At 42.4% G+C, this 22,665-nt stretch overlaps 1 protein-coding gene across 1 annotated transcript; it reads left to right on the forward strand.

Annotated features, from left to right (window-relative positions):
• The first annotated feature begins 1,028 nt into the window (after nt 1-1,028).
• On the forward strand, nt 1,029-21,286 carry LOC139321353 (IgGFc-binding protein-like). The gene is made up of 10 exons (XM_070950023.1): nt 1,029-1,187; nt 1,324-2,221; nt 5,860-6,485; nt 7,893-8,457; nt 10,296-10,891; nt 12,620-13,184; nt 14,543-14,742; nt 16,611-16,994; nt 18,857-19,139; nt 20,910-21,286. Exons 1-9 carry the CDS (start codon nt 1,029-1,031, stop codon nt 19,133-19,135), a joined length of 4,272 nt encoding a protein of 1,423 aa, XP_070806124.1. The 3' UTR covers nt 19,136-19,139; nt 20,910-21,286.
• Nucleotides 21,287-22,665: the final 1,379 nt, after the last annotated feature.

Consider the following 22,665-nt stretch of genomic DNA (forward strand, 5'->3'; position numbering starts at 1 on the left):
TGCCTAATAAATCCATAGAAATTTAGCATTTCATCAAGAAATCTCTATACCAGTCAATGGCCCTAGTTCCTTTTCACATCCTATTTAACATTTCTTCTTATATTCCTTTTGTGTCCCGTAGCTATGGGGATGCTACCGCTGCTACTCCTTTCATCCTTAATGCTGCAAAATGGTGAGTAAACCCCAACCCAGTGGGAGAAGGTCATTCCCAAATCCCAGGCCAGTCCATCCATATACGTTTGTTTTGTTTGTCTGTTTTCTCTTCCTCTCACAGCCTGACCCATGATAGCCAATTGTGCTGAAGGGGTCAGGACTGGGGCGATTCAGATTTCAAATGAACCATAATTGGCTAGACTGACCCAATATATGAAAGCCCACAATAAGATATTAGACTAGGACCAGAGAGATCCTAAAAAGTCATTGTGTGATCTTGGATCTTTCTCTCGCTTCCCCACCACCAAATCCCTGACAGAGTTGTGGTCATTGGGTGATCTTAGACATCTATCTTAGTATGTCTGTTCCCTCTCTCTCTCTCTCTCCCTCTCTCTCCCCCTCCCTCCCTCCCTCTCTCTCCCCCTCCCTCCCTCCCCCTCTCCTTTCCTCTCCTCCCTCTCTCTCCCTCCTCCTCCCTCCCTCTCTCTCCCCCCTCCCTCCCTCCTTCCCTCCCTCCCTCTCTCTCTCTCTTTCTCTCTCCCCTCCCCAAAATATTACAGAATTGTTGCTGTGGGAAATACTATGCACTGCCTTGAGTTCCTGAAGTGAAAGTGTAAAAAATGTAAGGAATAATACAATAAATCAAACTTGTAAACACTTCAATAATGATAAGGAAAGTGAAACATAAATTATTGGTGCCTTTCCATTTGGGCCATAGCCCTTTCCCAAATGTGTTCTCTTCCCACCCACTTTCTTCTTTCTTGGGGTATTTTATTGCTCTTCTTTCCTGAGCTCATTTTTTTCCATGCTTTTCTATCCTTCTCTCAGGCCAAGGATTTTCAAGCTCCCAGGGAAAGCAATTCATCACGGCTTTCATGGAAAATTTTGAGACCAACAGGCCTTCTGAAACAAGCTTGAAGCTATTTCTCGTGGGCCATGGCAATGACACCACGGTCTCCGTGACAGTGACCAGGTCTTCCTCCCGCCAAATTTACTCCGTTGCAGGAGATGAAACGGTGCCTGTGGATCTCTCCGTGAGATTGGAAATGAAAGGCAGTGGCCTTTTTGCCTATTCCATTGTGATTGAGGCTGAGCATGACATTTCAGTGGTCTCATTTAACCGAAAATTGTATTCCATTGCGAGCATGACACTCTACCCCGGTCCATGAGCTTGGCGATACCTATTATGTCATCACACCTCCGGGCACCAAAGTGGACAGTTACAAGAAAGAATTGGCTGTCATAGCTTGGAAGACTCCTACCCAAGTCACCATTGAACCGCAAGGTGAAGTCATCTTCAAGAGAAGGTCGTACACAGCAGGGACTACTCTCACGGTACACCTCCAAGCTTTCGAAGTTCTTCAGTTGCAGAGTATGGAAGACTTGTCCGGTACCAAGATTCAGTCCTCGGCTCCCGTGGCTGTCTTGAGTGGCCATGTCTGCGTCCAGGAAAATTATTACTGCGACCACGTCGCCGAGCAACTTCTGCCAGTCTCCAAGTGGGGCAAAACCTTCATCGTTCCTCCTGTACCTCTGCAGACTGGTGTCGATATTATCTATGTGGTGGCTGGTCAAAGCACACGTGTTGTTTATCAGTCAGGACAGGATAAAGGCTTTCAAGATATGGTGCCTGGAGAAATCATTCAGTTTCCGCTCCAGTCCTCTCAACCGTTTTACATCTCTGCCGATGCTGGGATCCAGGTGGTTTTGTTTTTCACCGGGATCAAGATCGGGAACATAGGATACGATCCATTTCTCATCAACATCCCTGATGTCACCAGTTATGGCCTGGCCTACCGAATTGATGGTCTCGAAAAGTTTGACAACCATGTTCTTATCGTAGCAAAAAGCTCCGAAACCGTTACTTGGGATAAATCTGTTGTGGCAGGCATTCAATGGCAATTGATCCCTGGCTCAGAGCATTCCTGGGCAGAATATAACTGGAAAGCTGATATTAATCATCATTCAGTTTTTCTTGAGAATCCTCAATCTCCCTTTGGTGTGTTGGCCTACGGAAACAAGAATTACGAAGGCTACGGCTTTGCTCCATCACCTTTCGGCACACTCGGTAACTAATTGGCCTTTGTATAATAATCAGCACTATGACTCGTATTCTAAGATTCTCTCATAATTATTTCTTTTGAGCTAGAAGAATTTCTCACATGATTGCTAATGCTGTGTCAATGATCTGCCCTCTAATTTCCTCTAAGTTCATTTGCATTTTATTTTTGGTTGTAGCTGTCTTTAATGTTATCTGAGGTTGGATGCTACGGTTGGTTTCTTTCCCTTTCAGCCATTTTGCAGCTTCTTTAGACTTCCTGATCTGGAAAAATATCTCATAGAGGACTTTTCTATCTTATTTATTTTTAAAAGATGATTATTTACTACATAGACATATGTGACAGAAAAAGAATTGCGGGGGGGGGGGGGAGATATAAATAAAGAAGAGCTTTAAAAGCACTTTAATGTTTAACTCCCTCCCTACCTCACAAACAAAAATGAAATGACAGCAATGATAAATCTATAAAATATTGTGCATCAGTCTGAAAGATGAAATTGGAGTTAAAATTAATCAGTCTTGGAAGTCTTCCCTTTGGATTAAAATGAGACACAATAACCCAGAGAGACCGTTGAAGAGAAAAATGGGTTGTTTTTCTGTAGGTATGGTACTTTGCAAAAATACCTCAGGGTGGGATCAAAACAAATCAAGATGGCGGCCAGAATGGCCTAATGGAAGCTACACCGCTATCTTGGCTTATTTTTTAAACCATACCCTGCAGTCACCCCTGGTATTTGTTAACTCTGAGGTATGAAAGGAACTCATAAGTCACTATTAAAAGAGAAATCAACAAAGGTTGGTCTTTGGGAGACAGTAAATTTGCATCTAAAACAGTCTTTCCCAACCTTGGCCACTTGAAGTTGTATGGACTTCAATTCCTGGAATTCTGGGAGCGGAAGTTCACACATCTTCTAGTGGCCAAGGCTGGGGAAAACGTATTTTTTAAAAAATATAGTGTTGCAGGCAGCATGTCTTGGATTTCGATTATTTAAAGGTTGTCGGAAGAGATTGAAAGAAATAGTCTGGGTGCTACAACAGATTAACAGAGTTGGAAGGGACCTTATAGGTCATGTAGTCCAATCCCCCGCTCAAGCAGGATACCCTATACCATTTCTGACGAATGGCAGTCCAATCTCTTCTTGAAAGTCTCAAGTGATGAAGCTCCCACATTTCCGAAGGGTGGGGATGCTATGTCTGATCAGATCAGTTAGTACCCAAATTGGGGAGTACCAGCATATAATCCATGATTATAGGTTAGATTGAGAATTTAAATTTTTTTAAAAAAAAAGATCCTGGGAAAAGGTAATGATTTTTGTAGTATTGCTCCAAAAATTATACTGGTAGTCCTTGATTTACAACAGCTCACTTAGTGACCATTCAAAGTTACAACGGGACTGAAAAAATAGATTTATGACCCTTTTTTACACTTATGACCATTGCAGCCATCCCCATTGTTAAATGATTTACATCCAGATGCTTGAGAACTGGTTCGTATTTATGACGGTTGCAGTGTCCCGGGGTCATGTGATCCGCTTTTGTGACCTTCTGGCAAGCAAAGTCAGTGGGGGAGCCAGATTCACTTAACAACCGTATTGCTAATTTAACAACTGCAGTGATTCACTTAACAAATGTGGCAAGAAAAGTCGTAAAACGGGGCAACACTCGCTTAACAAATTTCTCACTCAGCAACATAAATTTTGGGCTCCGTTGTGGTTGTAAATCGAGGACTTACCTGTACAGATTTGTCCAGAAAGTCACAAAAACTTCAGTTTAAAGTCCTTTTTCTTTAGTACAAGAAGCAAAACTGGACAGAATAGTCATCTGGCATGTATTGCTCAGGCGATTCTCATTGTGAGATCTTTTTTGTTTTTTGTTTGTTTTGAATATTTATGTGTCATGCTGCAAAAGTGACAGGGATTTGCAGAACTTCCAGCAAGGGGGAAAAAAATATTGACCAAATCAACAAAAGTTGAAATCATTTCCCGAAAGTCAAATACAGCTTTCAGCACATGCAAGCCCATTTCTCAAACTGTACCACATCACTGTGAAAACTTATTTACTTATTAAACACACACACACACACACACACACGGCTGTGCTTTCAGAATGACTCCGTAGCAAAGAACAGATGGCCACAATCTTTACTGTTGTTGTCAAGTTACTTTTCAGCCTACGCACAAAGACCAAAGCTTTGCCAAGATCATAGCTTGGTTCCTTAACCCCATCTCAAGGCTGAACATTTCTTGGTTACTCTGAGAAAATGGGAATGGTTTGGAGAAAATGTGTGAGATTGCAATGGGTTGGGTAGCTGGAGTTGGATCCTCTAGTCGGCAGGTCTTGGGTTTTGTGCAGTGGTGGGTTTCAAAATTTGTTATTACCGGTTCTGTGGGCGTGGCTTGGTGGGCATGGCTTGATGGGCGTGGCAGGGGAAAGTTACTGCAAAATCCCCATTTCCTCCTGATCATCTGGGACTTGGGAGGCAGAGAATAGATGGGGGTGGGGCCGGTCAGAATTTTCACTACTGGTTCTCCGAACTACTCAACATTTCCACTACTGGTTCTCCAGAACTGGTCAGAACCTGCTGAAACCTAACTCTGGTTTTGTGTCTTTTCCACTTGACATGTGAGATACTTTCTTATTTTGTTACTTGTTCAGTGGCAGTACCTGTATTTTAGCCTCCCTCGCTACATCATTGAACCAATGTTTCTCTATCTCAACAATGTTAAGAGGTGTGGACTTCAGCTCCCACAATTCCTCAGTCAATTCTGGGAATTGAAATCCACACATCTTAAAATTGCTGATGTTGAGAATTAAGGCAAAAGGGATGCGGGAAAACAGCACCAAGTGGAGGGCCGAGTTGAATCTCAGTTCCTAAATATTCGTGCATTTGTGTCAATGCTCCAATATAATTTTAACATGATGGTCTCCAAGACTGGAGAAAGAGCCAGTTCTCCACCACCTTCTGAAGCTCCAGTCGAGTTGGGGCCACCCAGTTCTCTGGAGGGAGGCTATTCCATACAGGAAGCACCAGAACAAGGTCCAGTTTATGTGGAATCTGACTAGTCAATTGCAAATGAATGCTATCCATATGTGTTTCTCTTCCTAAAGAAAGTTACTGTATTTTTGGAGTTTAACATGCACGTTTTTCCCCCTAAAAGAGGGTGAAAATTTGGGTGCATCTTATACACCGAATGTAGCTCTGCCCCCCCGCCTGCCACTCCCCTGTAAAATGGGGCATGCAGAGGCCGCAATAGGCTATGGCAATCCCTGCAGTCGGAAACAGGTGATCTTCGGAGGCCGATCCAACCGACGATCAATTGCTTGTCCTAATCAGGTTGTGCTGAAGCTGAAGCTGAAATGGGCTGTTTGCTGCAAGGAGGCAAATTGCTGGGAGGCAGAGGCAGATTTTTGTTTTCTTGTGCTGATCAGGCTGTGCTGAAAATGAAAATGAAACAGGCTGTTTGCTGCAAGGAGGCAAATTGCTGAGAGGCAGAGACAGATTTTTTTTCTTGTTTTCCTCCCCAAAAAAGATAGCTGTGTCTTATAGTCCAAAGCGTCTTATATTCCGAAAAATACGATACCTTGTTATCTCTAATGTTGCTGAGATTCCATCTGCCTCTTTTGATCTTTTTTTTTTTTTTGCTTAGCTCCTGTTCCAGACCCGGTTCCTGTCCCGTTGACCTGCCCCGAGAACAGCCACTATCTATCCTGTGGAAATGCCTGCCCAGCAACGTGTTCTGACCGAGAGGCTCCATCCAAATGTAAAAATACCTGTGCAGAAGTCTGCCAGTGTGACCAGGGCTACCTCTTCAGTGGAGAGAAATGTGTTCCCAAGGAGAGTTGCAACTGCACTTACAAAGGTGTGACCTACAGAGCAGAAGAGGAGTTTTGGGCAGACGAAAACTGCCAGTCCCATTGCAGGTGTGATAACAATGTAGGCAGAACTGTATGCGTGAAGTCTTCTTGCAAAGCCAAGACCAAATGCATTGTGGTGAATGGCGTTCGTGGTTGTCACGCCACCACCTACAGTACCTGCATTGCATATGGGGATCCACATTACCGTACGTTCGATGGAACCAAATACGATTTTATGGGAAGCTGTGTGTATCAGATGGTGGGCGTCCGCTCCAAAAATCCAGCCCTCACCCCATTTTCGGTCACAGTGGAGAACGACAACCGAGGCCATAAGGCTGTGGCTTTTACCAAAGAGGTGAACTTGGAAGTCTACAACATGACCATCGGTCTGAGCAAAAGTGCCCAACATCGGATTAAGGTACGGTGGGTGAACATTGGAGAAACATGGGGGAGGTGTAAATCTGGTAATTAGGGCCACTTAAAATACTCTGCAGAAGCACGTCCAGTCTCTTGCATGCAATTCTCATTTTCCTATATAAGGAGACGTTGGGGAATTTGTAGAGTAAAGCTCAAGAAAGGGCTATAGGTCTACTTTGGAAAAAGGAGAGAAATGTTACCATAGCTAGGGACTTTTGCTGTTTCTATGGGGTGGGGGGGGGGAAAGTTGAATCCTCCAAACCATTCACTGAAGTTCTTCTGTTGCTGAAGGTACTTATGAAAGCTACACCCAATCCTGGTTCTTCTTAATTCTGTAACAAGAAAATCACTTAAAAGTGATTTACAAGGCCGTGTTTTATGCAGAATATGTCATCTTTTTGTTTGACGACTCCAAACCAAACAGAGAAGGAAGAATGCTAAGTGAGGAGTCCTTGTGCTCTCTGAGCTTGGTTGTTTTCTTGAAATAGTTTTTATGTGGCCAAATTAAAAGTTTATTTGGCATTCATTCATTCATTCACTCACTCACTCATTCGTTCATTACATCAGGGTCTCCCCTTCTGTATCCTTGTACCAGAAGGCAACTTTAATGCAGGAGACAATCCTGCAGGTATGGTAGTATTCAGCAATGCCACAGAAATCTACTGATGTTAGACTTGGTCTGATAAAGAGCATAGTAAACATTTAGCAAAATCCTACAAGCACTCAGCAAACGATCAATCCTGATTGGAGAGATTAATATCTGACAGTTTTCATACGATAAAGGAATCTCCTTCTCTACTGTATTATGATAGAGCAAAGGTGAGCAAAACCTAGAAGGCAATTCATAAATTCTGCATTGGTTCCACAGCTAATCTTAAGCCATTTCCCCTATAGCAACTTAAAGCATTTTCTTGAGACATCCAACTCTCATCGAATCAATATAAAAGGCTTTATATCACTTAAGTGGTGGTTGGGTGAGGCCATAAAGACATCGTAAGTCACTAGTGAATGCAGTAATCAGACTTCTGACCTCTAATTAAATCATGAGTCTCGAGCCAAGCTTCAAAAGAAATCCAGTTGTTTATGCCAGCTCTGACCCTACGTAATTTACACTCCAATTATGACCCTGTTTCCCCCCTCCCCCCCCCCATTCGCCAACGGAGCAATTTAGAGGTCACTCCCCTTGACTGCTGTAGGTAACCCTGGGATACAGCCTTGAGAGAGATAAGTGTGGAATGTGCATCTGTCTTTGGCTGCTGTGCCATTTTGCCAGTTTCCTATCCCCCTCTGGCCTATGGCAACTTGAGAGCAGGCCAGGGATGCTTTGCAAGTTGACAGCAATGGCTTAAATCATCTTAGGACCCCATTTTCTGAATTTGCTAAAACCTCTGGATTGTTTGTCTTTTAGGTCAATGGTGTTTTAGTGGATTTACCCTTTTCTTACGAAAATAAACTAAGTGTCTACCGGAGTGGGGCTCATGGCTTCATTCAAACCGATTTCGATTTGACAATCACTTATGACTGGTCCAGCTACGCCAGGGTCATTCTTCCCAGTACGTACGCCAATTCGGTCTATGGACTCTGTGGCAATGCCAACCAGAATCGTCATGATGATTTTGACATGCAGGATGGAAGTCAAACCAATGATATAACACAATTTGCAAACAGCTTGAAAGTGAAGGATGTCCCCGGGTGTTCTACAGGATGCACCGGTAAATGCCAAAAATGCAGTGAGGCTGAGAAACGAACCTACCAAGTAGAACGTTACTGTGGGATCCTCACCAAAAGCAATGGACCTTTTGCGCCATGTCACAGGACAATTGACCCAATAAACTTCTTTGAAGATTGTGTCTTTGACACCTGCACATACAAGGGACACCCAGATGTTTTTTGTGGGGCCATCGCTACTTATGCCACAACCTGCCAAGCTCAAAATATCCAAATTAAGCCGTGGCGATCCAACTCCTTTTGCAGTATGTATAATTTTATGAATTTTTTTAAATGACAGGGATTTCTGTCTAATTAAGTCTTGGGGTGAATATGCCATTCTGCTCATGAATACTTAATACAGCTCCATGTTTTATTATTCCAAAGCATGAAACACGATCAATGGTACATAAGTTACAGGAAGATAGAATCCAACAACATTCTGTAATCTAGAGAGGCATCTGAAATTGATGAGACTTTAGTAATATTAATTCCCTTCTTCTTTTGTCAAGTCTCAAGTTTGGGGAGTTATAAATCTCCAAACAGGATAATTAACACTTTTTAAAACACTGCTGTTTAAACATAAAGCTATTACTGTGTTGCTTAGATTTTCCATTATACTGGGATCTATTTAATAACCAGAACTTTGGAGAACATTTTTCGTTCTCCACAGTCTTATCTCTCATGTTAAAAACTGGTAAATGGAAATAGTTGGTTATTCGTATATTTTAATGATTTAACTGAATCACTGAATCATAATTTATCCATAGCCCACAGCTAAAATATCTGAAGAAAGAGCATATTTAATGTGTTGATGCTATGCAAAAATGCCATAGGAAACAGCCTTTTTGAAAGTTATTTCTTCTAGAATTAGGGATGAAGAAAAGGCTTAGACATTCCCAGTTGATCAGATCTTTATCCCATTTGTACCGTTCCAGACACTTAAAGCTTCAATAGATCAGGCAAGAGACGCTGTTCTAAGTCTTATTTCAAATAAGCAACATATATTTCTCAGCAAACATTATTCGGATGCAAGGGAGAAATGGTAATTTTTTGCTGTAATTAGTATAGGAAGAGAAATTTCCTTCATTTACAAGATGGATAGAGAGTTTTCTAAGCATAGAAAGGGCAGTGAGGCAGTAATATTTGTCCTGTGCATGGATTAGAACAGGGATTTCCAATCTTGGCAACGTTAAGACTTGTGGACGTCAATTCTTCAACTCTTAAGTAGAAGTCCACCAGTCTTAAAGTTGCCAAGGTTGGAGACCCCTGGATTAGAAGGATTGGATAGACAGTTCTTATAAATAAGTACCAATAAAAAGGATCATGAACATGACCTGCCCCCTCCCCCCCACCACACACATAAGAGATGTTTCAAAATTCATGGAAAATTCATATATAGGTCAACTTTCCCCATTTTGAAATCCATGCACAAGATATGGGGATAGGTGATATAGAGAGCCATTTATTTATTCATTTATTTTTATTTGATTATTTATATCCCGCCATTATTGTTTGTACAAATACTCAAGCAGTGAACATATTTACCCCTTCCTCCTCTTATTTTCCCAACAACACAACCCTGTGATGAGGATTGGACTGAGAGAGAATGACTGCCACCCAGCCAGCTTTCATGCCTAAGGCGGGACTTGAACTCATGATCTTCTGGTGATTGGCTCAAAATCACCCAGCTGGCTTTCAGGCCTAAGGTGGGATTGGAATGTTCAGTCTCTTAGTGATTGGCTCAAAGTCACCTAGCTGTCTGTCATGGTTAAGGTGGGTCTTGAACTCATGATCTTCTGGTGATTGGCTCAAATTCACCTAGCTGTCTGTCATGGTTAAGATGGGTCTTGAACTCATGATCTTCTGGTGATTGGCTCAAAGTCACCTAGCTGTCTGTCATGGTTAAGGCGGGTCTTGAATTCATGGTCTCTTGCTTTCTAACCTGGTTCCTTAACCTATTAGTGATAGGCCTCAAAATATTTGGAAACCCCTACACCAGAGCAACATGTGGATGGATCAACATTAATATATCTTCAGGGTTCCTAAAGTCAATACTTGGAATGCTGTATTGACAATCTATCTCATCATCCATCTCTTCCAGGTTTTTCCTGTCCACCTCATTCCCACTACGAATTATGTGGAAATGGCTGCCCTTCCACCTGTCACAATCTTGTCAGTTCCAACTCTTGCGATGCTCCCTGCGTTGAAGGCTGCGTCTGCGACTCTGGATTCGTCCTCAACGGGGACGAGTGCGTCCCTGTTACTGAGTGTGGTTGTGTGCATGAGGGCAGGTACTACAAAAAAGGAGCAGAGTTCTACCCTACAAACGCTTGTCAGGAGAAGTGTCGTTGTGTGGACATTGGTGCTGTTGACTGCCATCAGTTTTCCTGTGGGAGTTATGAGGAGTGCAGGGTGGAGAATGGCATCCAGGGCTGTTACCCTGTCGGTTATGGAACAGTGATAACATCTGTTGGAAGCCATTATACTACCTTTGATGGGAAGAGTTTTGATTTTGCTGGCTCCGGCTCTTACATCTTAACTCAAGTAACCAACAAAGATACTCAGCAGGTGATGTTTTCTGTGGTGGTGGAACATGAGAATGCTGATAATGGATCTTTGGTTGAAATAACATCAGTTGTCATTGACATACATGGACATACTATTATCCTGGAGAGAGGAAAGAAGTGGCAAGCTAAGGTAAGCGCCTAACGTATTAACATATGATAATATCTCCTTGTGAGCAACTATATGAAAAATAATGTGAACAGGAACAATAATTTCTCTGTATATAGATACCTTTGGTTTAATTTTTTTTTAGTTTAGATTCTATGCTTTCCTCCTTATCCCTTAAAAAAAGTAAAATAACATTCAATGGATTTATGGCAATGGATGGAAACTAATCAAGGAGAGAAGCAACCTAGAACTAAGGAAAAATGTCCTAACAGTGAGGACAATGAATCATTGGAAAGACTTGCCTCCAGAAATTGTGGGTCCTTCAACACTGGAAGTTTTTAAGAAAAGATTGGACAGCCATTTGTCTGAAATGGTATAGGATTTCCTGCCTGAGTAAGGGGGTTGGATTAGAAGACCTCTTTTCCTCTAGCCAGGTTTTCCCTACGTAACCAAGGTTTTTCTGCAGCCCCAGCTCAGTAGAATCACATCCACTCGATTCTGGGCTTTTTTCTTTTCTAGCAGCCAGCTAGAAAAGCTGGTTAAGAAAATAGAATAAAATATCTATAAGAAAATAGATACTATACCTTTACAGGGAGGATACATAAGATGTGGGTGTGGCCTACTGATGAAAGCAAATGAGCTGGAAATAGATCTATATAGGTCTCCCACCTAGCAGGAAGAACTTGCGGGCTGCTAGAAAAGAAAAAAGCCCAGAATCGAGTGGATGTGATTCTACTGAGCTCGGGCTGCAGAAAAACCTTGGTTACGTAGGGAAAACCTGGCTAGAGGAAAAACACACATAAACCCTACGAAGAAGTAAGAATATATATATATATATATATATATTAAGTGTTTTACCGAGACACCTGGTCTACTCCTACATGTGGGAGAGAGCATTCTGCTCTCTTTTGCCTTTCAGCTCCAACCCAGGAGCCCTCAAGCAGTTGCATCCACAACAAACCATTTTTTTATACCAAATATATTTTACCTTTATTTCTTTATCAGTAAAATATATATTTATTGGTTCGATTTATATGCCGCCCTTCTCCGGAGACCCAGGGCAGCTTACAATGCATTAAGCAATAGCCTTCATACTTTTGTATATACCTGCTTAGTAGGGCTTTCGGCCCCCCTAAGCGGTGTTCTTTTTTTATACAAAGTCAGCTTATTGCCCCCACAATCCAGGTCCTCATTTTACCTACCTCGGAAGGATGGAAGGCTGAGTCAATCTTGAGCCTGGTGAGATTTGAACTTGCAGTAATTGCAGGCAGCTGGTGCTACTTAAAAGTACTTTAGTCTGCTGCACCACCAAGGCTATATATCAGTCTATGAAGAAGATGATCCCAGATCCAAGACTTTTTTACATTATGGTTTTTTTTTTTTCTATGTGCTGCAATGGATGCTGATGTAGGATTTGAGAGAGAATGATTCATACATTACATCAGTGTTTCTCCACCTTGGCAACTTTCAGATACGTGGACTTCAACTCCCAGAATTCATGCCAGCTGGGGAATTCTGGGAGATGAAGTCCACACATTTGAAAGTTGCCAAGGTTAAGAAACACTGCATTATACTGTAGCTAAAAGCTGTATATTGTGAAAGCTCTACTTTCATTGACTGAGTTCCATTCCTACATGGCAATATGTGCCACCTTCTAGTCTATTAATTTCCAGAGGAATTAATGTTAATCTGCCACGCACCTGCAAAATTGTAGCAAATAATTCATTATTTATTCTTGTTTCCTTCTTCAAGGTACAAGACGAGCTTTACAACCTACCATTTAGCAGAGACGATGGACAATTTCAGATCCACCAAGAAGGGAATAATATTATTGTTCAGTCATCTGAAGGTTTCAAAGTCATTTATGACACTGCCAACTATGTCGAAGTTTATGTGCCTAGGAGTTACCAAGAGCAGACATCTGGGCTTGGTGGCAATTTCAACAATAACTTGGATGATGATTTCTTGATGCCGGATGGAACTCTCACCCCAAGTGCTGATGACTTTGGAATCTCATGGGAAGTCCCCAAAGCTGGGAGCGTTTGCTCTAAGAACTGTGTGCACACGCTCCCTGCTTATGACGAGGCCCAAACAATACCATATGAAGGTGACAGATACTGTGGCCTCCTCACACTTGAGGTGGGTCCATTCAAAGACTGTCATTCATTTGTGAGTCCTATGGAGTTCTTTCACAACTGCCTGTACGACATGCAAGTTGTCGGCGAGGGATCTCTCTGTCAAAACCTTCAAGCTTACACCGCTAAATGTCAAGCAACTGGAGCTAAAATCGATGACTGGAGAACAGCTGTCTCTTGTCGTAAGTTTATAAAGTCGGCTTCCCTTATCAAGGGAAATACCGTAATTCAAGGGTCTCTAACAGTGGTGGAATTCAATTTTTTTTTACTATCAGTTCTGTGGGCATGGCTTGGTGGGCATGGTGTGGCTTGGTGGGCGTGGCTTGGTGGGCGTGGCAGGGGAAGGATATTGCAAAATCTCCATTCCCACCCCACTCTGGGGCCAGCCAGAGGTGGTATTTGCCGGTTCTCCAAACTACTTAAAATTTCCACTACCGGTTCTCCAGAACCTGTCAGAACCTGCTGAATAGCATCCCTGGGTCCCCAACCTCAGGGCCACAGCCCACTAGTGGGTCGTGACCTGTTTGCAACCAAGTCACAGAAATGGTGGGGGAGTGCACACATACATGCACGCATCCCCACTTGTGTAAGCAGTGGACAGCCACATCTGTTTGCGGTGGACAGTGGACAGGCACTCTGTTTGCGTGACCACATGCTTGCCAGCCACTAACGTGGAACCATCTCCTCTCCCCCTGTCTTCCCCCCCGGCTGGTCCACAAACCTGGAAAGGTTGGGAAACTGCTGTAATTTGAGCCAGGTTTAAATTAACCTGGTTCCAAGGCTATGGTGACAAGTGAAACAAACTTGACAGAATGCCTCTTATGGATACTTTAAGAAACTGCCAGTACAATTGAGATAAATTCCTCATATCTAGGATTGATAATCCCCAGTTGTTAGACTTATCTTTCTTGCCAGTTTTTCCTGTAAGAGAGTCTCTTTTCTCCTTTTCTCCTACACAAACCTTAATCCAATGCTACTTTCTTCCAAAGTTGGATTACAGAAAGAGTGAGAAAAGTAGCATTAAATGTAGATTATATTTCCAAACCCCTTTCTGAATGTTATATTTTGATAAGCCCCATTTCAGATTTATTTTTTTTAATTGATTTTTTTATTAATTACATTTCTTAATGCTTAATAAATATCGTGTTGTCTGGTTAATTTAATTTGTTTAACAATACATATTGTATTCTTAATCTACACCCCTTTTTTTCCAACCACTAATAAAATAGATTCCATGTTTGATAATATTCTGTATCTTTTAATGTTCAGTCTGTCCATTTCTGCACACTCCAGTATCTTCTTAGCTATTTCTTCATCTCGTGGAGTTTGTTCATTTTTCCAGCATTGATATCGGTTTCTTGTTGACTCTGTATTTGCAATTATTATATGCGAAAAACTCCATGTGACGCAGAGAATCTGGGTAATCTATTGTAATAGAGGAAAACCTGCTTCCGTGTTGCTAAAGCTTCCTCCTACTTATATTTTATTCAGCGGCAGAAGGAAAACATTTGGCAAACCTTTTCTCCTTTTACCTCTTCAGCTCTCCTCTGTCCAGCTAATAGCCACTATGAGACGTGCATTAGAGCTTGCGATTCCAGCTGTGCCAATTTCTTCTCAGCAGTGCAATGCACTAGGAATTGTTTTGAAGGTTGCCGATGTAATGATGGCTACATGTTTGATGGGAATGCATGCGTACCTCTGGAAAAGTGTGGCTGTACATTCAGTGGACTCTACTTGAAGGTAAGCTGGGCAGCCCAGTGTTGTGACCTAGGCTTACTGAGTCATTACAAGACACAATTAGTCCCAAATAAACCTATTTTATTGTAACAGCTGAGAATTACGCTCATTCCCAGCTGAGTCCCAATTAATTGCAATACAAGTCCTTTGGAAGAAGTCTTTCTGGATAATCACCAACCTTTATCTTCTTTGGCACCATGTCAAAGGCCTTACTTGGCAAAGCCCCACGAAGTTCGGAAACAAACAAGAGACGCTGACTGGAAACAGAGTTAGCAACATTGCTTTCCTGCAAAAGGCCCCAAGTGCCTTTGTTTCTCTTTTAAGCCTTATAGGAGGGGCCAATCATCTCTTGGCCTTACTCCTGAGTCGTCCCTTTTGCTTTAGCTTCTCTTGCCTTCTGGCAGCTATGTGTATGCGTGCACTAGGAACAGATTCCTTCTGTTCCTCTGCCTCTCTGCTGTCCGACTCTGGGAGCTCTGGGAGTCCGCACATCACTCCCAGGCCCCATCTCTGCTTCCGACGCAGAGCTCTCATCCGGACCTTTCCCAGACTCCAGGACTGGTCCATGTTCCTCCCCAACCTCCTCACTATCTGACTCTGCCGCCAGCTCTGCAGGCTGCTGGCGGACCATAACACCCAGTCAGTTTTTGATTCCTGGTGACCACATAGATATAAGAGGAGTGGCAGAACTTGGGGGTGGAATTAAAAGAGGGATCAGCCTAGAATCTCTACATAGTATTCCAGGATTTGAGGGGCTGCCACAAAGAGAGTGGGTCAAATTATTCTACAAAGCACCAGAGGAGGCCCGTTTTTCTCCCTCCCAGAGCCTCCACATGAGCCCTGTACTTACCTGACATTCAAAATGGACCACCTGGAGACTCCTGGGAGGGGAGGGGCAGCATGGGCGGGGCCAGCCCAAAATCAGCTGGCTGGTGCACACGCATGCACGGTAGAGCTGACCTAGGGCAATGGCTCATGTGCTCTTAGAGATGACTCCGTGTGCCACCTGTGGCATGCATGCCATAGGTTCGCCATCACGGCTCTAAGTGGTTTGGGAACTTTGGGTCCTTATTTTAATGATCTCGGAAGGATGGAAGGCTGAATCAATCTTGAGCCGGTCAGGATTGAACTCTTGGCTGTGAACAGAGCTAGCCTGCAATAGTTCACCTGCATTTTAACCATTTCACCACCATGCCTCATTGTACCTACTGTACATGGAGACTTAATATTTATTTATTTATTTATTTATCAAATTTCTATACCGCCCTACTCCCGGAGGACTCAGGGTGGTGAACAGCCAAGATAAAATACAGATAATACAAACATTAAAAGTCCCTTAAAATTATTAAATATTTTGGCCGAAACACAGATTAAAACACCCAATTTATAAAACAAATCAAACGATTTAAAAATTTAAAAGGGAGAGTTAGGCCAGGCCAGCCTCCTGAAATAAAAAAGTTTTGAGAGCACGACGAAACGTGCGCAGATCCGGGATCCTCCGTATCTCTGGGGGGAGCTCGTTCCAGATGGTGGGTGCCCTCACAGAAAAGGCTCTCCCTCTGGGGGCCGCCAGTCGACACTGTTTGGCCGACGGCACCCTGAGAAGCCCCTCTCTATGGGAGCGTACTGGTCGGTGAGAGGCTATTGGTAGCAGAAGGCGGTCTCGTAAATACCCTGGTTACATACTATATTAATAGTATGTAACATCCAAATTTCTCAATGTTTCTCACTCTCAGCAGGTTTAATATGTCTGGATTTCAGTTCCTAGCCAGCATAGACACCATTCTGATAAAGGGCATAGCCCTGTGCAAATCTAGTCACTCTTCCTTGTTTTTTCCATGTCTTCTGCAACTGGTGGATTATCCTCATAGGCTGGAGAAAGCATCTTTTCAACCAACTGCACCGAGAAATGGACTTGTCAAGGTCTGGATCAAATCACCTTTGAGGAAACAGCATGCCGGGGTGAAGAGATCTGTGTTCTTCAAAATGGCGTGCGTGGCTGTGAGCGCAGAGAAGGCCAGTGCAAAATTTCCCGAGAGGCCAAACTTGTTTCTTTTGATGGAACTTCAGCAGGATGGAACTTCTGCGGTGGGGTTTATGATGTGTCCTCCATGTGTGATGAGAGGGACCCCTCCTGGTTCAGGGTATCTATCAACATCGGAAAGGACTATGAAGATAACCTGTCAGTGGTCAGGGCTGTTCATGTTTATTTTGGAGAGGCTGCCATTACTCTGAAAAAGAACAACCGGATATGGGTAAGTGAGAAGGCTGGGAAAAGAATCAAGCAGCTCTTAAGTCAATCAGGAAATTGTACCCAGCATCGGTGGTGGGTTTCAAATTTTTTTACTACCGGTTCTGTGGGTGTGGCTTGGTGGGCGTGGCATGGCTTGGTGGGCATGGCAGGGGAAGGATACTGTAAAATCTCCATTCCCACCCCAATCCAGGGGAAGGATACTGTAAAATCTCCATTTCCTCCCAGTGAGCTGGGACTCGGGAGGCAGAGAATAGATGGGGGTGGGGCCAGTCAGAGGTGGTATTTACCGGTTCTCAAAATTTCCGCTACTGGTTCTCTAGAACTGGTCAGAACCTGCTGAAACCCACCTCTTTCCAGCATCCTTGAAAGCTGCTTTCCTTCTCTGCCTTAATCTTCTATCACCAAGTCTGCTAATTAGCTGAAATCTGATCCATTTCCGTGTTTCCAGTGTTTATGTGTTATTCTGTTTCTTTGATTAATTTTGTGATTTCGTCAACAACCCTAAAATAAACCCTAGGAAAAAAAATTACATTCATAATCAACAATAGGCATATTTTTGTATGCAAATTTCACACTTTTCCAATACCTTGAAAAATATATCCATGCATGTGATATGTCCTACCCATTTCTCATTAACTGTCCATTCCATTACTACCTTGTCTTCCCGCAAAAATATTAAATTCTGCCTTGGATCTATCCAAATATTCCAAACCCCAATTACTGGTAGTCTTCGACTTACAAGAGTTCATTTAGTGACCATTCAAAGTTACAACAGCACTGAAAAAAGTGACTTATGACCGTTTTTTCACACTTACAACCTTCGAAGCCTCCCCATGATCACGTGATCAAAATTCAAATGCTTGGCAACCGGTTCATATTTACAACGGTGGCGGTGTCCCAGGGTCATGTGATCTCCTTTTGCAACCTCCTGACAAGCAAAGTCAACGGGGAAGCCAGATTCACTTAACAACCGGGTTACTAATTTACCAAGTGCAGCGATTCACTTAACAACTGTGGGCAAGCAAGGTTGTAAAATGGGGCAAAACTCACTGGACAAATGTTTCATTTCACAACAGAAATTTTGGGCTCAATTGTGGTTGTAAGTCGAGGACTAGCAGTACTCCAGGAGATAACCATATGCCAGTGATGGCTAATCTTTTCGGCACTGAGTGCCCAAAGCACACATGTGCGCGCGCATCCCCAAAATGCAATGCATGTGCATCCTCCATGCATGTGCCCCACCCCTGTGCATGCGCCCCCGGCCCATTCACATGCACACACATCCCCGCGCATGTGCCCCACCCTGCGCATGCGCCATGTGCCCCACGCATACGTGTACACACCTCGCAAGCGTCTCCCTCCCCAACATGCACTCCAGCCCCTGTTCATACGCGGCAGAGACCCAAAGACCAGCTGCCGGTGGGAGGCAGCTGTGCATGCGTGACAGAGCCAAGCTGGGGGGACGGCTCGCGTGCCCACAGAGAGGGCTCTGTGTGTGACTAAGACACTAAGCTTGTCGATTAAAAAGGTCGGCAGTTCGGCGGTTCAAATCCCTAGAACAGGTCTCCTGCGTGAGCAGGGGGTTGGACTAGATGACCTCCAAGGCCCCTTCCAACTCTCTTACTGTTACTGTTACCTCTGGCACGCATGCCATAGGTTCACCACCAGTGCCATATGCCATTGTATATGACTAACAAAGACCAACAACTTCTTTAATATAAATTTGGGCAGCTTCTGATGAATATTATGTCTACAGACAGTTTGTTTAAAAACTCTTCGTAACTTTCAGGATTGGACACGTGGTATTCTTGGGCTTGCTCAGAATGGTTTTTTTTTAATGTCCTAATATTTTATGTTTACTAGGTGAATGGACGGTCAGTAAACCTGCCGTACAAAGTTTCCAAACGCCTGACTTTAAGCAAGGAACAGAATGGGATTGTGATTGCCCGGGCTTCTGATATACAAGTTCAATTTTCTCCTGACGGTGGGGTAACTGTGAAAGTCAAGGATATCCCTCCAAAGAAGTTATGTGGACCATGTGGGAACTTCAATGGAGACCCCACAGATGACTGGAAATTGCCAAATGGGGAATCTGCGAACACTGCTGAGGCTCTCTATGCTTGGAAGGCCAAGGACTTTTAAAGCGGTAAGGTATAATTCAGGCAGCAATCTTGGCAGATTTAAAAAAATAATAATAATATTTTTTAAAACAGGATTGGACTTGCACTGGTGATATCGGGAAATCCTAGGATTGTAGGCTAAGCTAGGATTTGAAAAATTGCATCACAGGAAGACATTAGCAAACCGCTTTTGTAAAGCGGCCAGCTGGTGTTGACTCAAGAGGGTCTTTAACTTTTATTCTTTCTAATAAAATAACTGAAAACAGATTGGGGTGGGGGTGGGGGTTGGAACAACCATGAAAAATGTGATGTGCAGTTTGCATCTAAATTTACATGAAATAAAATATAGCTTTGGTTCCTGAGTTAGTTGAAGGTCAGACTGGGAAGCTCCCCCCCCCATCTGAATAGCAAGAAGATTAACTAGGGTAATCAACTGCCTTCCTTGGTCACATAGATATAATGGATGTATGTGAAATTTGTCAGTTCCCTAGTCAAATTTAAGTTTGCTGCATCTGCTGCAGTGAGTTAAATAAGCCATTTCTTAATTAAGTTTCCTAACAGAGCAAAACCTGTTTTTATTTTGTAATGTCTTGTTTAATGAACCTTAAATTAACAGTCATTCAGCCAACAATTAAAAGTACTAATCAAATTAAGTGCTAGTTGCCACTTGATGAATAATGTACAATAATTATAAGTGGAATAATAGTGCAGCACAAAATCATCGTTTATAGGATTACATCAGTTTTCAGCTTTGGTTCTTTACTGTCCTATGAAATTGCTGTACCTTGGAATGTTAGTCTCCATTCTTAACTTTTTCTATAATCCACTCCTATTGATAATGTTTGTGCTGAGCAAGCCAGCCAAACTGAAAAGCTAAAATTTACAAGTTATTTAGCCCTCGAAAACTAATTGCTACTTTGGTGGTTCCCTTGTTGAATGTCTTCTCCAATGAGTTTCAACTCAGTGCTGCTGATTGATCTATTAAAGAAGGATCATTACTTCTAAATAAGGCCGTCACCACTGAGGAAATCTTAGCTGGTTGTGAGTTCTAATTGATTTACTTGATTAAGGTGGGGCAATTTAATTGACTCTCAACCTAAATTTGCATATGAATGATGCAAAAAAAAAAAAGAATAAAACTTTGGGTTTTACATGATGCACATTTCCCCATAGACTAGCACAACTACTGGTCCCTTAACACAACAAAGTCCAGATAGTTGGGTTGACATCAGTCTTCATTCTTGATTGGCCATACTGACTTTTAGGGCTATCATCAACTGAGTTCCAAAATCTATATAAATTTTCATTAACATATTAGATTTTTTTAAAAAAGGTAATCCCAATGTAATTGAATGAATGACTAATAAATGTCCACTTACTAGTTGATGCCTTGCAGAAATTGGATGAATTATTCCCACTGAGTTTTATTGATGGGTTTATTGATTTTTTTTGGAATTGATTTTGCAATTTTGCAAAATAGCCTTGGAACCTCTTCAGAAAGAACAGCGCGTGGATATTCGCTGCTTTACTTTTTCTAATGCATTTTAATATCCTAGCAACCAAGGATGAATTTCTAATGACAGAAATTGTAAGATGATCATCTTAAACCATAATGTGCAGAATGTAGCAGCGCAATACCTGTGAAGGGCGAGAGCTGTTAGTGCCATATAATAGCAGTAATATACTCTGCCAGTCACTGTGCTGATTGCCAATATGCTTCAGAGTACGGTTTAAAGTGCTGTTTTGTAATCTCTCAACCTCTTAAGGTCTTGGTACTTTTTTTTAAATCCATGCAGGACCACCTGCTTCTCGGAGGAACCAACCTGTTCAGTGCGCTCAGCCCAGAGGGGCATATCACTCCAATCCAACAAGATCTGAAGAACGAGTGGAAGAGCACACTGCAGTTCCATTGATATTCCTCTCCTAAGGAACACCATGCTTCTGGAGAACTGGATGGTACCCTCCATTGCATCTTCTGGAAGACGTCCAGATAAAGCTCTTTGGTGGTAGAAAAATTGCTTTTCAAAGACTTCTAGAGATGATCAGATACAGGGTTTGTTTTTTCTTTTTTCTGCTGTGGTGGCATGGTCTTTATTTTATGGATTTTACATATTGTAGACTGCTGAGGATGGATATAAATTTGACAGTGTATAAGTATCACAATATGAATGAATAAATGGATGAATGATGCCAAACATAGATAAAGGACTCATTTTTAAAACAATATGGTATTCGCTGTAGGCTGTAAGAACAGTGGTTCTATAAAATGGTAACCGAGCAACTTTCTGGTTTATTATTTTCTTTGGGGAGTGCTTATTTTATATGCTGGGATTATAGGATTTGGGACTCTTCAGGTGATGCTAAGCTACAATTCCTAGCCTCTTTTATCATCGACAATTGGCAATTGGTCATTCAACTATATTTATCATAAAATATTTATCAACTATATTTATCATAAAATATTCTAGCTAATAAAAAGGGACAAATAAGCAGGGGCCAATTATTATATTTTGGACACTACATTTTCTCCTATCTCCCTTGGGAAGTCTGTAATGCCAGAAAAGCTAGAAAGAAAGAGAAGAAGACAGCACCTGAGGGAAGGACAAGAAGTAATGGGTGGAAACTAATCAAGGAGAGAAGCAACTTAGGAGAAATTAACAATTAATCAGTGGAACCACTTGCCTCCAGAACTTGTGAATGCTCCAACACTGGAAGCTTTTAAGAAGATGTCTGATAACGATTTGTCTGAAGTGGTGTAGGGTTTCCTGCCTAAGCAGGGGGTTGGACTAGAAGACCTCCAAGGTCCCTTCCAACTCTGTCATTCTATTCTATTCTATTCTATTCTATTCTATTCTATTCTATTCTATTCTATTCTATTCTATTCTATTCTATTCTATTCTATTCTATTCTATACCAGACCAGACCAGACCAGACCAGACCAGACCAGACCAGACCAGACCAAACCAAACCAAACCAAACCAACAGTATGTTTGCTGGATTACAGCAGTGATGAGCATATAGTTGGAAGACCCAAAGAGCCAGATTGGAAACATATCATCATCCGGGAGAAGATGGTCACAAGAGCTGGCACTGACTTGGTGGCACATAACCAGAATGAAAATGGTAGCAATGGAGTTGATGAGCTGATCATATGACCCATTTTTTTAAAAAAAACTGTTAAAAGACAGCTGAAGCATTCTTTAAGACCTAGGAAGCAAGGTAATATTGGAAGCAACTTAGGGAAATGACTCCCTGATTCACTGGCGTATAAGAAGGAGGGGAAGTAAAGCACATTCAGACTTGAGTCATTCTATTATACCAATAGTCCTTGACTTATAACCATTCATTTAGAGAAGGTGTGAAGTTGCAATCGCACTGAAAAAAATGACTTATGACCACTTTTCACACTTACGACCATTGCAGCATCTCCTTGGTCATATGATCACAATGCAGACATTTGGCAACTGGTTCATATTTATAACGGTTACAGGTTCCCGGGATCATGTGATATCTCTTTTGCAACCTTCTGACAAGTCAAGTCAATGGGGAAGC

The sequence above is a fragment of the Pituophis catenifer genome, unplaced genomic scaffold, assembly GCF_029215685.1.
Source record: "Pituophis catenifer annectens isolate HBS135680 unplaced genomic scaffold, rPitCat1.0.hap2 SCAF_9, whole genome shotgun sequence".
Classification (NCBI taxonomy): Eukaryota; Metazoa; Chordata; class Lepidosauria; order Squamata; family Colubridae; genus Pituophis; species Pituophis catenifer.

Bases quoted from the DNA above. Each gene is read 5' to 3' on its own strand.
- LOC139321353 (XM_070950023.1), top strand. From the start codon at position 1,029: ATGGAAAATTTTGAGACCAACAGGCCTTCTGAAACAAGCTTGAAGCTA. The intron at 8,458-10,295 runs GTATGTATAATT...CATCTCTTCCAG, and splicing joins GCGATCCAACTCCTTTTGCA to GTTTTTCCTGTCCACCTCAT. The intron at 16,995-18,856 runs GTAAGTGAGAAG...TATGTTTACTAG, and splicing joins AAAAGAACAACCGGATATGG to GTGAATGGACGGTCAGTAAA.